Source organism: Cebus imitator, unplaced genomic scaffold (assembly GCF_001604975.1).
Source record: "Cebus imitator isolate Cc_AM_T3 unplaced genomic scaffold, Cebus_imitator-1.0 Scaffold15, whole genome shotgun sequence".
Classification (NCBI taxonomy): Eukaryota; Metazoa; Chordata; class Mammalia; order Primates; family Cebidae; genus Cebus; species Cebus imitator.
The window spans coordinates 537283-549516 of NW_016107330.1; the positions used below are offsets into that span (position 1 = coordinate 537283).

A 12234-nucleotide genomic window follows, 5' to 3' on the forward strand; every position below is an offset into this window, starting at 1 on the left:
TCTTGCGCTCCTCTCTGCTTCCCCCAGCCCAGCCCTCCCTCCCGGGCATGATACAGGTGCTCCCGCCACAGCCTTGACTTTGATATTGGTGATGTGTCCTCTCCCTTTATCCCCCACCTGCTCGTAGCACAGTGGGGCCAGCGCTGTGCCAGGCCAGGACTGGGGATAGGTGAGTGTGGGGTCAGGAGACTGTCCCAACTGAGCTCATCCAGGGAGGCTGAGGGACGTGGAACACGAGAGGCAGGTGCAGCCTGAGAGGCTGAGGCCAGCGCTGTCAATGCTCTCAGATTTGACAGCGGATCTCTGACAAAAGACATGCAGGCGTGTGGGTGGGTGGGCGGCTTGCCTGCCTTCCTCAGGAGGAAGTTCTCCACGGGACACGTCCCGAGCGAGTGTCAGGGAACTCACCCACACACGATCCGCCACCAGCGTCAGCACTTCCACCCAGATAAGTTGTCTTCTGTGACTCACGGCCTCTGGGACAGTTGCGAGGAAGGTCCTTTCATGAGCTCCCAGCCCACCCTTCTATCGCTGTTTTTCTGTCTTGACCCTTGTGATCTTACCTTTAATTTGATTTTACTTATGGGAAAATGTTGCTAGGCGTTCCCAACCCAGAATGACTGGTGAGCTCACCAAGGAGGGTCCTGCAGTCAGACCTCCTGTACACACACACATGCATACACACACGCATACACAAACGCAGACATGCTCCACCCATAGACATGCATGCAGACACGACACGTGACATACATGCACACACATGCATGCATGCACAGCACACAGACACACAAGCAGACACACCATACACATCCAGACACACCACACGAACAGATACATACATGCAAACACATACACACACATTCTTTCTCCTGGTTGAAATACCTCATGGCATTCGTACCTGTGACAAGGTAACAGCCTGGTCTTCAGGAAGCACCAGGCCCTGGGACTGTGTGTGTGAGACAGCTGCATGGCAGCCTGAGGACTGCGGAAGTGAGAACTCATCATTCACAAGGAGTAGAGTGTGGTGGGGCAGAAGAGGCACTGGCCAGGAACATGTTTGTTGTGGGGCTTGGCTGAGTCAGCCGTGGGGAGGAGGAGGCAGGTGCAGTCCCAGTGACACGCTAGGTAATGCGACAATGGGCTTTGGGGGTGAAAACTTCCACTAAGGGAACGGAGAGCAGGCGCTGCCAGCCACAACACTGCCTGGACTATCACGCCTCTGTCCTGCTCATTAGTCTCGGCTGCTGCTGTTGCTCTTAATGTGCAGGCACACAAGTGTGTATGGGTGTGTGAGCGTGTGTATAGGTGTGTGGGTGTGTGCATGTGTGGGGTATGTATGGGTGTGTACATGTGTATGGCTGTGAGTGTGTGTATGGGTGTGTGCACATGTGTGGGGGTATGCAAGTGTGTGTATGGGGTTGTGCACGTGTATGGGTGTGTACGTGTGTATGGGTGTGTGTGGGTGTGAGCAAGTGTGTTTGGGTGTGCATGCATGTGTGAGTATAGGTGTGTGCATTTGTGTGGGTGTATGCACGTGTTTATGGGTGTGCACATGTGTGGGGTGTGTGTGTGGGGGGGGTGTGCGTGCATGGGTTTGTGTGCGTGCATGGGTGTGTGCACATGTGTGTGGGTGTGTGCCTGCAGGCACCCATGCACAGTGTGTGGTGGGTGGTGGTGGCAGCAGCAGGGCCACAGCTGTCCTCTGCTCTCCCGTTCCAGCCCTGCAGGGTAGCACAAGTCTGCCCTTTGCATCTTTGCTCCTGCTGGGTGGGGATGAAGGCTGAGTCCTCCCACCTTCTGGAAAGTCACCAGTTGCTCAGCAATCCCAGGCCCTAATGCTTCTGTGGCAGTGCAGGACCCCACAAAGCCTAGGTACCTGCATTTGCTTCTCAGACCAGCAGTAAATGGGGTGGACCCAGAGCAGGGGGCCTGTACTGTTCTCTCAGCTTCTGCCTGAAGTGTGGCACCCAATGCTGGACACCCTCCTGGCCCAGGGATGTCCGTCATGGTCCAGTGCTCACAGGAGCCATCCCAGCACATGTGGATGTTTGTTACTTGGCACCTGTGGGTGTACACACCCCCCATCCTGAGTGCCATATCCAGGAATTTCGGTGATGGTAGTAGCAGTTTTGCTAATACCATTTGAACAGAGGGCATTCCTGTTTGAATACCGTGTGGCCCAGGACCCATAGTTTGTCTGTTTTTGTAAATAAAGTTTTATTGAAACATACCTATGCCTATTCATTTGCATATTACCTGGAGAGCCTTAAACAGTTACTATCCGACCGCTTATGGAGGGAGTTTGCCGACCCCTGGTTTAGAAGGAGCCTTAAACTTGATCTGCTCTAGCCCAGCCTTCCGAGCCTTTGGGTCTTGGCCCAAAGGCAGCGTCCATCTAGAGGGCCCGATGTGGCCAGGAAGACGGGAGAGCAGTGATCTTTGTTCAATGAATGGAGCACAGGCTGGGAAATAAACAAAAGTGGAAATGGCAGTGGTGCCACCCCCCCAGAACAGTGTCTCCACTGAGTTTTAGGTAAGTGTATGACAGATGAGTGAGCAGAAGCTTGGAGAAGCTCAGGCTGGATCTTCGTGGCCGGAGCTCTGTCTCTGTGTGTGTGAGCTCGGAAGCCCCAGGGAACAGGGCTGGGGAAGCGCCCATCAGGCTGCAGTCCCAGGGGAAGCAGCTTGTCCAGCTCCTGGGGACCCTCAGGAAGGGTGGATCTGTGCAGCCGCATTTTAAAATAGAAGGCATGCAGATGGATGGCTTCAGTGTTCTTGCACCGCGAGGAGGTGGCTAGGTGTGAACAACAGGAAGTTGGGAAGGCAGTGTCATCTTTAACCATAGCCTGGACACAGGGCGGGTGACAGATGAGTCATGAGCAGCCCTAGGGTCACCACAGTGATTGACCACCTGGGAGGTGACTCAGATGGCAGAAGTGGCCAGGTGGGTGGCCCACATTCCCTGGCTAGGCCCTTGGGTGCCTTTGTGAGGGAGTCACCCCACAGTCCTGGAGGCTCCTTTACCTGCTCGCCCTGCCCAGGGAAAACGCCCCACACTCTGTCCCCAGCCTCCCTCCTCCCAGGCCCTCCCTCCCACCAACTCCCACGTCTCACAGCGTTGTGGTCCAAGGCCTGGGCTGGGGTACAGGGGAAGGTGGGTGGAGGCGGAGGGGTAGTGGTTAGGGTTAGGGATAGGGTTAGGGTTACGGATAGAGTTAGGAATAGGGTTAGGGTTAGGGATAGGGATAGAGTTAGGGATAGGGTTAGAGTTAGGGATAGGGTTAGGGTTAGGGATAGGGTTAGGGATAGGGTTAGGGTTAGGGATAGAGTTAGGGATAGGGATAGAGTTAGGGATAGGGTTAGGGTTAGGGTTAGGGATAGAGTTAGGGTTAGGGATAGAGTTAGGGTTAGGGATAGAGTTAGGGATAGAGTTAGGGATAGGGTTAGGGTAGGGTTAGGGAGCTCAGCCCAGCGTCAGTGTTGAGTGCTTGCTGGGCCACCTGAGGTTCTGGCATCTCAGAACTGGGAGAGCTTGTGGAGCCAACCTGGGCAGACAGACATGGATGTCCCACATTGGGGTGAAGCCATCCTTTCTGGTGACTCTCTCTGGGATGAGGCTGGGAGCTCCCTTCTGCCATCCAGTTAATGCCTGCTGCAGCCCCACAGGGCTGTGTCTTAAGTGGAGACGAGGCAGGACGGCCTGGTCTAACTCGGGCTGGTGGAGCCTTAGCCAGCCTGTCCTTTATAAATAAAGTTTTCTGGAACTCAGCCACACGCGTTTATTTATGTCCCGTCTGTGGCTGCTTTTGTGTGACAACAGCAGAGACTGTCTGGCCCTCAAAGCCAGACATTTACTATCTCGCCCATTGCAAAAAAAGCCTGCTGATCTCCCGTCTCGCAGAGACAGGCGTTCTGTGTGTTCAGGCCTGGGTTTGTTAGCCTGAGAGCTCCCTCCCTCTCCCTCCCTTCCCTCCCTGTCTCACCCCGCATCACCCTTTCTCCTGCTCTGAGGTGTCCCCCTTGCCCTGCCCCACTCAACCTCCCTGGTACGGTCCCTCCTAGCATTTTCTTTTTCTTTTTCTTTTTCTTTTTTTTCACCTGCTCAGGGCTTGGTTTTGACCTCCTAGCATTTTCAATTACCCTGCTAGGGGACCCCTCCCCGCCTCCTTTCCCTCCCACTCATCCCTCCCTCCCCCAGCCTCCTCTTCACTCTTCCCACCTGCTCCCACGGGTGGAGAGAGGGCAGATCTTCCATGACAGATGAGATTCTGGGAGAAAGGTTCGTCCAGCCGCAGCAGTTGAGCAGCAGAGGGGCTGTAGGGGAGCTACGCTGCCGGAAGCGTGCCGTGACCTCTCAGAATGTCACTCCCACCCTGTCCTCTCAGGGTGCTGAACTCTGTGCCCACAGGACCCTGCAGAATTGAGAATACGGAGAGGTCCCTGGGCACCAAGCTGGAGGGGGTGTCCAGACAGAGATGGGGGCGTACTCTGCACCCCCACTCCATGCAGCTCTGCCTCCATGCAGCAGAGCTGCCTCGGGCCGGCCTTCCTACAGCTCAGAAAATGCTCCAGTGGAGGTTGGGGAAGAGGGGAATTCAGGGAAGGCCACACCCCAGCCACACCAGACCAGCTCTCTCCTGCAGTTTGAGGCACAGGCCCCAAAGCCACAGGGTGCCCTCTGCAGCCACATAGAGGGAGTCCTAGAGATTTCAGTGGCTCCCAGGAGAGGAAGTGGGAATGAAAGCTTGAAAATGGGATTTTCCTGGGAGATCGTGGATGTGAAGTCACAGTATTCACAGAACCTTCTGGAACCAGGGTGGTCCTCCAGGCTGCAGAGGGGCACCTCAGCTCTGCAATGGCTTCGTACACACTGGACACAAGGAGACCTGCCCTGTCTCTGAAGAGATGACCATGTCTCTGAGATCAGAACCCTCTGTCTATGGCCGGGTGCAGTGGCTCATGCCTGTAATCCCAGCACTTTGGGAGGCCAAGGTGGAAGGATCCTCTGAGGTCAGGAGTTCAAGACCAGCCTGGCCAGCATGGTAAAACCCTGCCTGTACCAAATACAAAAAATTAGCTGGGTATGGTGGTGTGCACCTGTAATCCCAGCTACTTGGGAGCCTGAGCCAGGAGAATTGCTTGAACCCATGAAGCAGAAGTTGCAGTGAGACGAGACAGTACCATTGCACTCCAGCCTGGGCAACAAGATCAAAACTCCATCTCAAAAAAAAAGAACCCTTTGACATCAGAAAGGGGAGGCCAAAAAGCATGACCTGGCCCCTGAGACAAGAGGGTCAGGGCACCAAGTATTCCCACGTGGAAAGGTTCTGCTGGGAAGCTTTCCAAACCTCCAGGGCGCCTGGCTGCCCTGCGGACAGGGTCTCATGGGGCCTCTTACCAGCTGAGAGGGGGCTCTAGGCCAACCCCTGCACAGCCTGGGCCTTGCTGGCCCCACACTGAAAGGGAGGCCAGTGCTCTGAGGTCCCTGGGTTTCCTTGTGTCTGGAAGCCTGCAGCCTCCCACACCCTGGTTCCTTTGGGTTCTCTTTGTCCCCTTTACTCGGGCATCCAGTAACAAGCAGCCCAGAGTGACTCTCCCGACAGCCAAGGCTCCGATGACCTCCCACCCAGTCACCCCCCACAGGCTCCTTTAGTTCTGTTTCTTCAGCCAGGAGCTTGCCTTGCCCCTGCCCTGGTTGATCCTAGGAGCCTGACCCCAAACCAGGCTGCTCTCCCTAGCCTCTGTGGTCCCTTCCAGAGGCCAAGGGGTTCTTGATGGCAGAAAGAAACTTCTCTCTTGAACAAGGCTCGACTCTTCCCCCGCCACCTCCTCCTCCTCCTTGGATAGAACTCTTCCTGGTCAGCACTTGGGGAGGCCGAGGCAGGTGGATCACTTGAGGTCAGGAGTTCAAGACCAGCCTGGCCAACATAGTAAAACCCCATCTCTACTGAAAATACAAAAATTAGCCAGGCATGGTGGTGGGTACCTGTAATCTTAGCTACTTGGGAGGCTGAGGCAGGAGAATTACTTGAACTCGGGAGGTGGAGGTTGCAGTCAGCCAAGATCCTGCCACTGCAATTCCAGCCTGGGCGACAAAGCAAGACTTGGTCTCAAAAAAAAAAAAAAAAAGAATTCTTCCTGGGCTGCCAGTGGAGAGGATGGGGCAGATGCAGTGAGATCTCTCTCCCAACCTGAGTCCCTGTTCTTCCTCCCTGAAGGACCCAGGGGATGGTAGCCAGAGAGGGAACGAGGCATCTGAGTGTCGGACTTCCTCCCCAGACGTGCTGTTGAGCCCCAGAGAGCAAAACCCTGGCTTCTAGTTGAAGGGTATGGGCAGGAAAAAGAGGCGATCGGTCAGATAAGAGCTCCTGGGGGTCAGGGGATGAGCCCCCCATGCTGTCTGAATCGGGGCCTGCCCTTGAGAGGAATGTTGCTGGCGGAGGAGGCTCCTGGGGCCCTACCTGCCAGGTGCACACAGACCCCTGAGTTGAGCTGTTCGTCTGCACCAGAGGGCTCTTCTCTCGAGTGAATTGGCGGTGCGTCTGCTGGAGGTCAGTGTGCCAGAGACGGGGAAGAGGAGCTGGGACTGGCATCCTCAGCAGCCTCTGCTGCTACCCGGGCTTCCCTTCCCCTCTGAACAGCAAGGCAAGAGCCATCTACCTCCCTCTGTTTTGACCACGAAAATGCCCATTGTGTCGTGGCTGACACCCACTTCTGTGGCACCGTGGCCTTCTGCCCTGTTGGACCCTGATGAGGTATTTGGTGGGCATCAGCCGTGCGTCTGCACCTAACACAGGTGAGGGTGATGCCCAGCCCCCAAGCCCACCATTCCACGCAGTCTGCCGGGTGGACAGACAGCCCCTTTCCTTTGTGACAGCCTAGCCAGGGAACGGGGGATTTTATTCTACGCCAAGGCTCCAGCCTGCCCGTGTCAGGCCTGACAGAGCCTGGGCGCAGACTGCCGGGATGTGCCGGTGTGGTCGCCTCGCCCTCCAGGTTAACTCTCCCCTTCACCCCGCAGCCCTGCTCACCGGCTGTTTGTCTTTCTATCCATTAGGCAATACCGAAAACCGCAGCTTGCAGAGGTCTCCTGGCAGCCCTCCTTAGGAATTCTGTCTGGGGCGGATCAGAATACTGGAGGCGAGACCGCGAGATTGATGAGTTTGCCTTGGGAGTCGGTAAGAAGGTGAAACCAGGGGCGAACATGGGTCAGAAGGTCACTGGAGGGATCAAGACTGTGGACATGAGGGACCCCACGTACCGGCCCCTGAAGCAGGAGCTCCAGGGTCTGGATTACTGCAAGCCTACCCGGCTGGACCTGCTACTGGACATGCCCCCCGTGTCCTACGACGTTCAGCTGCTGCATTCATGGAACAACAACGACCGTTCGCTCAACGTCTTCGTGAAGGAGGACGACAAGCTCATCTTTCACCGGCATCCGGTGGCCCAGAGCACAGACGCTATCAGGGGCAAGGTCGGGTATACCCGCGGGCTGCACGTGTGGCAGATCACGTGGGCCATGAGACAGCGGGGCACGCACGCTGTGGTGGGCGTGGCGACGGCAGACGCCCCCCTGCACTCTGTCGGGTACACAACCCTCGTGGGGAATAACCACGAGTCCTGGGGCTGGGACTTGGGGCGCAACCGGCTCTACCACGATGGCAAGAACCAGCCAAGCAAAACATACCCGGCCTTTCTGGAACCAGATGAGACGTTCATTGTCCCCGACTCCTTCCTGGTAGCCCTGGATATGGACGACGGGACACTGAGCTTCATTGTGGATGGACAGTACATGGGAGTGGCTTTTCGGGGACTCAAGGGCAAAAAACTGTATCCTGTAGTGAGTGCCGTCTGGGGCCACTGTGAGATCCGAATGCGCTACTTGAACGGACTTGATCGTAAGTGTCCCCTGTGCTCTCAGAGGTAGTGCCCCCCCTCTGTCCCCATGGTCCTGGCTGGGCTCAGGGCAAAGTTTATACAGTCATTGAAACTAAAGTGTTTTGAAGTTGATGTCCCAGTGTATTCAGACCCTCAGGCAACTTTTGCCTGCATCTGGTTAAGTGAAGAATTCTAGCCAGAGTCTGCTGGATTACCTAATAGTGACTCATGAATGAATGGACAGATGGATAGATGGATGGATGATGGATGGTGAATGAATGGATGGATGAACAATTGGTTGGACGGATGGATAAGTGGATAATGAATTGATGGATGGATGTTTGGATTGATAGATGGATGAGTGGTTGAGTAAATGGATGGATGGATGGATGGATGGGTGGGTGGGTGGATGAGTGTTTAGAATGATGGATGGATGAGTGGATGGATGGATGGATGGATGGATGGATGGATGAGTGTTTAGATGGATGGATGGATGGATGGATGGATAGGTGGGTGGATGAGTGTTTGATTGATGGATGAGTGGATGGATGACTAGTTGGATAGATGAGGGAATGGATGGATGAGTAGATGGATAAGCAGATAGACTAATGAATTGATGGATAAGTGGATAGATGGATACATTAATGAGTAGGTGGTCTTTGTTTCTCTGGATGACCTGCCTCCAGGTTTGATCCTTAGTTGACCAAATTCTAGCCCAGTTGCCAGCATGTGATTGAGCTGGGGTTTGCAACCTTGGGGATACTAGGGCCTCTCGGGTAAATGGATGCTAGTGGCCTCTCTCACTCATTACGCAGGCTGAGTCTTTCTCTTCTGCTGGAGCCCTCTGAGTGGGCTCCTTTGAGATACAGTCCCGAGGGACTTGTTCAGTCATGAAGTTGTGGGGGAGCACATGAATCAGAAACAGGCTGAGTCAGCAGCGATGTCTACCTGTCCCTTTGGGAAGGGGAGTAGCCTTTCTCATACTGTGAATGAGAAAGTGTGAATGAGCCCATTCGTAGGGGCACTGTGCTGGTGTGGGAGGTGGAGGCTCCATGGCAGCCCTGCTGGGAGCCCACTGTAGCAGGAGGGCCTGGCATTGTGGAATGGCTCACTGCGTGCGTGGCCCTCTCTCAAGCCCCCTGCCTTCATGGGTCCCTTCTACCACCTGCAGGAAACGAGTGGGCTGGAAAGCACCATCCACCCATGAGCTGACTGTCTTAAAGGGACAGGTTTGGCTCAGCACCCTGAGTGCTAACTCATCCTGCAGGCCAGGCAAGAGGTGGCAGGGGCTGGGGAGGCAGCGGGGGCTGGAGAGGCGGCGGGGGCTGGGGAGGCACCCCACCGGAGGTCAGGAATACAGATGCTGACTCTCTCTTGAAGTCCCCAAACCTGCAGCTTCTCCCGGTCCTACGGCTCCTCCTCCCCCACCTCAGCCTTTGAAAGACACTGGAGAAAGTGTCAGGTGGTCAGGTATGAGCAAATGCTTACACGTTTCTCTTTGGAAGCCTCCACCGCCCCCTTCCTCCTGGTCCTCTGCTCTGACTGTGACCCTGATGGCAGTGAGTTGACAGCCACACGTGGCGTCTGTGGTACAGGCTCCCAGGACTGCTTGGTCCTCACCTGTGCAGCCCGGCGCCCCCAGGTCGTGGGACTCCTGGAAGAGGTGGGTGGCCAGGTCTGCATCCAGCAGGTAACCACCCCAGGGAAGTCACCTCGGAACTGGATGAGGAAACCAGCAGAGTGAGTTCTGTGTCTGTATTCCCCAGGCGACAGAAATAAGTGGCACCAAGTCTGCAGCCAAATTTGCCTCAAGCGGGGATGTGTGCAGATTGGGAGCCCTGGGCACACCCTGCCAGGACCTAGGATCTTGGGGAGCCCTGGCCCTCAGCCCTGCCCCCCTCTTCCCAGCCAAGGGGTGACCACAGAGCCAGGGAGGTTAATGTCCATTCTTCGCAGACAGACAGGTGAGGGCGCCGCCAGGCCTGCTGTTGTTGCCTGGCCACTGGGACCGTGGGGCTCCGTGAGATTTCCAGCCCTGTCCCCTCTAGGAATGAGCCCCCTGACACTCTCATGAGCTCTGTGGGTTTGCACAGCTTCACGGTTATGTATTCTAGCTCCAGTACAGAGCCCTGGAGCGGCTGGCAGGGCACTGGGGCTTATTTGAACAGAGGGTTCTGCCCACCCAGTCCTGAAGTGCAGACATGTGTCCTGTGAATAGGCGGTGCCTCGCTTGGTTAGCTCTGCATAAGACAGGAGGTTGGATGCTTTCATAATTTTCCTTGTTTGGAAAATCCTAAAGGTGTTGGGTGAGTGGGGGATACAGGAATGGGAATCAGTATTTGGGAACCATTATCTGTGAGCTGGAAGCTAGATGGCCACTCAGAGCGTCACATCAGGGCACTGTTGGTCAATGACAAGGACCCTTTTCCTCTCCACCAGAATCAGATACTCAGCAGTGCCAGGGCCCCTTGGCTTCTCATCTCCCTCAATCCTGGTCAGACATGAATGGGCCCTGGCGTACACGGGCAGCTGACTTTAGAGGATCCAGATTGGAAAATAGATGTGGTCATTCTTGGTTCTCAGAGCAAAAAATCCAAGGGTGGGGCAGTGTCACAGCTCTGCTGCGGGGTGGGGGTAGGGTAGGGCGTGGGTGTTAGTCACCAGCCTCAACCTGATTAACCCGACACCTCCGGGCCCTTATTGAGGCAGCATCTTGTGTCACAGAAATGTCATCTTGTGTCAAAGAAGTGTCGTTCTGCAGTCAGGTGCGGTGACTCACGCCTGTAATCCCAGCCCTTTGGGAGGCTGAGGCAGGTGGATCACAAAGGTCAGGAGTTAGAGACCAACCTGGACAACATGGTGAAACCCTGTCTCTACTAGAAATGCAAAAATTAGCCAGGTGTGGTGGAGTACGCCTGTAATCCCAGCTACTCGGGAGGCTGAGGCAGGAGAATCGCTTGAACCCGGGCGGCGGAGGTTGCAGTGAGCCGAGATCGTGCTGCTGCACTCCAGCCTGTCTTGAAAAAAAAGAAGTATCATTCTGGCTGCTCTATAGAAATGGACAGCAGGGGCAAGAGCGGCCTCTGAGAGACCAGGCTTGTCCTGTGAGAGGTGATGGGTGCTTGGGCCAGGATGGAAGCTACAGAGGTGGAGAGGGCTGGCCCAGTCCTGGGCCTCTGGAACAGGGTTGGATGTGACAAGAAAGGGAAATGTCAAGGTGACTCCAGGTGTTTGGGTTGAGCAGGTGGAAGGCGGGAGCTGCTGACCCGAGATGGGAAAGCCTGAAGGAGGAGCAGATGTTAAATTTGAGCATCTTCTTCAACACATCCCAGCAGCCCTGCAAGCCTAGAGTCTGGGAAAGCCGGGAGTGGGGGAGTTGTCCACGCATGGACAGCTTTAGAGCTGCCACCCTGGCGAGGTCACCGCGAGTTGGGGCTGGACAGCGAGGAGAAGAGGGCTGAGCCTGAGCCCTGCTTAGAGGCCAGGAGGGCGGGGGCTGAGGGCACCCAGAAGATTGGTGTCCTGGATGCCAGGTGAGGAAGGGGCTTTCAGAAGGGCAAAGTAGCGGCAGGTCAAGAACATGGATGGCTAAGAGCTGTCCATCAGCTTTGGCAACAAGGAATTCACAGTTGACCCTGACAAGAGTCATCTGAGTCCAGGGGCCGGGGGGAGCCTGATGGAGTGGCTGGAGGAAGATGCACAGGGTGTTCGTGTCCAGGGCTGCTGAACACGTGACCAGGAGCAGGACCCGTTAAAACAGCAGAAGCGCTGAGGCCAGGTGTTTGCGATCAGAATAGCAGGCTCGGCTGCCTCCGAGCTCTGAGGCAGAGCTCACCCCAGGCCTCCCCTCGCTCCTGGGGACTACCAGGAATCCTTGGCGTCCCTGCATCTGTAGATGCCTTCCCGAGTCCCTGCCTCTGTTTGCGCAAGGGTGGTCCACCTGCATGTGTCTCTCTGTGCCCCCCGCTCCTTGGAAGGACACCAGCCATTGGATTCAGGCCCCCCCACCCCCATCCAGCATGTCCTTATCATAACACAGTACATCTGCAAAGACCCTGTTTCCAGATAAGGCTCCACTCTGAGGTTCCAGGCGAATGTGAATTGGGGGACACTGCTCAACCCACTCCAGATGTGGAGGCAGCCAGTGTAGACCATCTCCACGAGGCCTTCCTCTCCCTGTGCCGCCACCTGGGAGGGGGGTGACAGATAAGCCCGGTGCTCCCTCCCCTCACGCCACCCCCACCGATGCTGGGGTGCCCATGGTGAGGTCAGAGGCCACCCAAGTCCCCTGTCCCTAGAGAGTTGGCTTTGCCTTCCAAGGCACCTAAATAAGGGGGGTGTCCGCATGTCAGCTGG

At 55.9% G+C, this 12234-nt stretch overlaps 1 protein-coding gene across 2 annotated transcripts in view; it reads left to right on the forward strand.

The window, feature by feature from the left end:
* Positions 1-12234, forward strand: part of SPSB1 (splA/ryanodine receptor domain and SOCS box containing 1) — an 81203-nt gene that overhangs the window by 59575 nt on the left and 9394 nt on the right. For both annotated transcript variants that reach the window (XM_017503509.2, XM_017503500.2), the window contains exon 2: positions 7058-7898. In XM_017503509.2, coding sequence (XP_017358998.1) covers positions 7205-7898 — 694 coding nt within the window. In that variant the 5' untranslated portion in view covers positions 7058-7204. The remainder of the gene's footprint in view (positions 1-7057; positions 7899-12234) is intronic.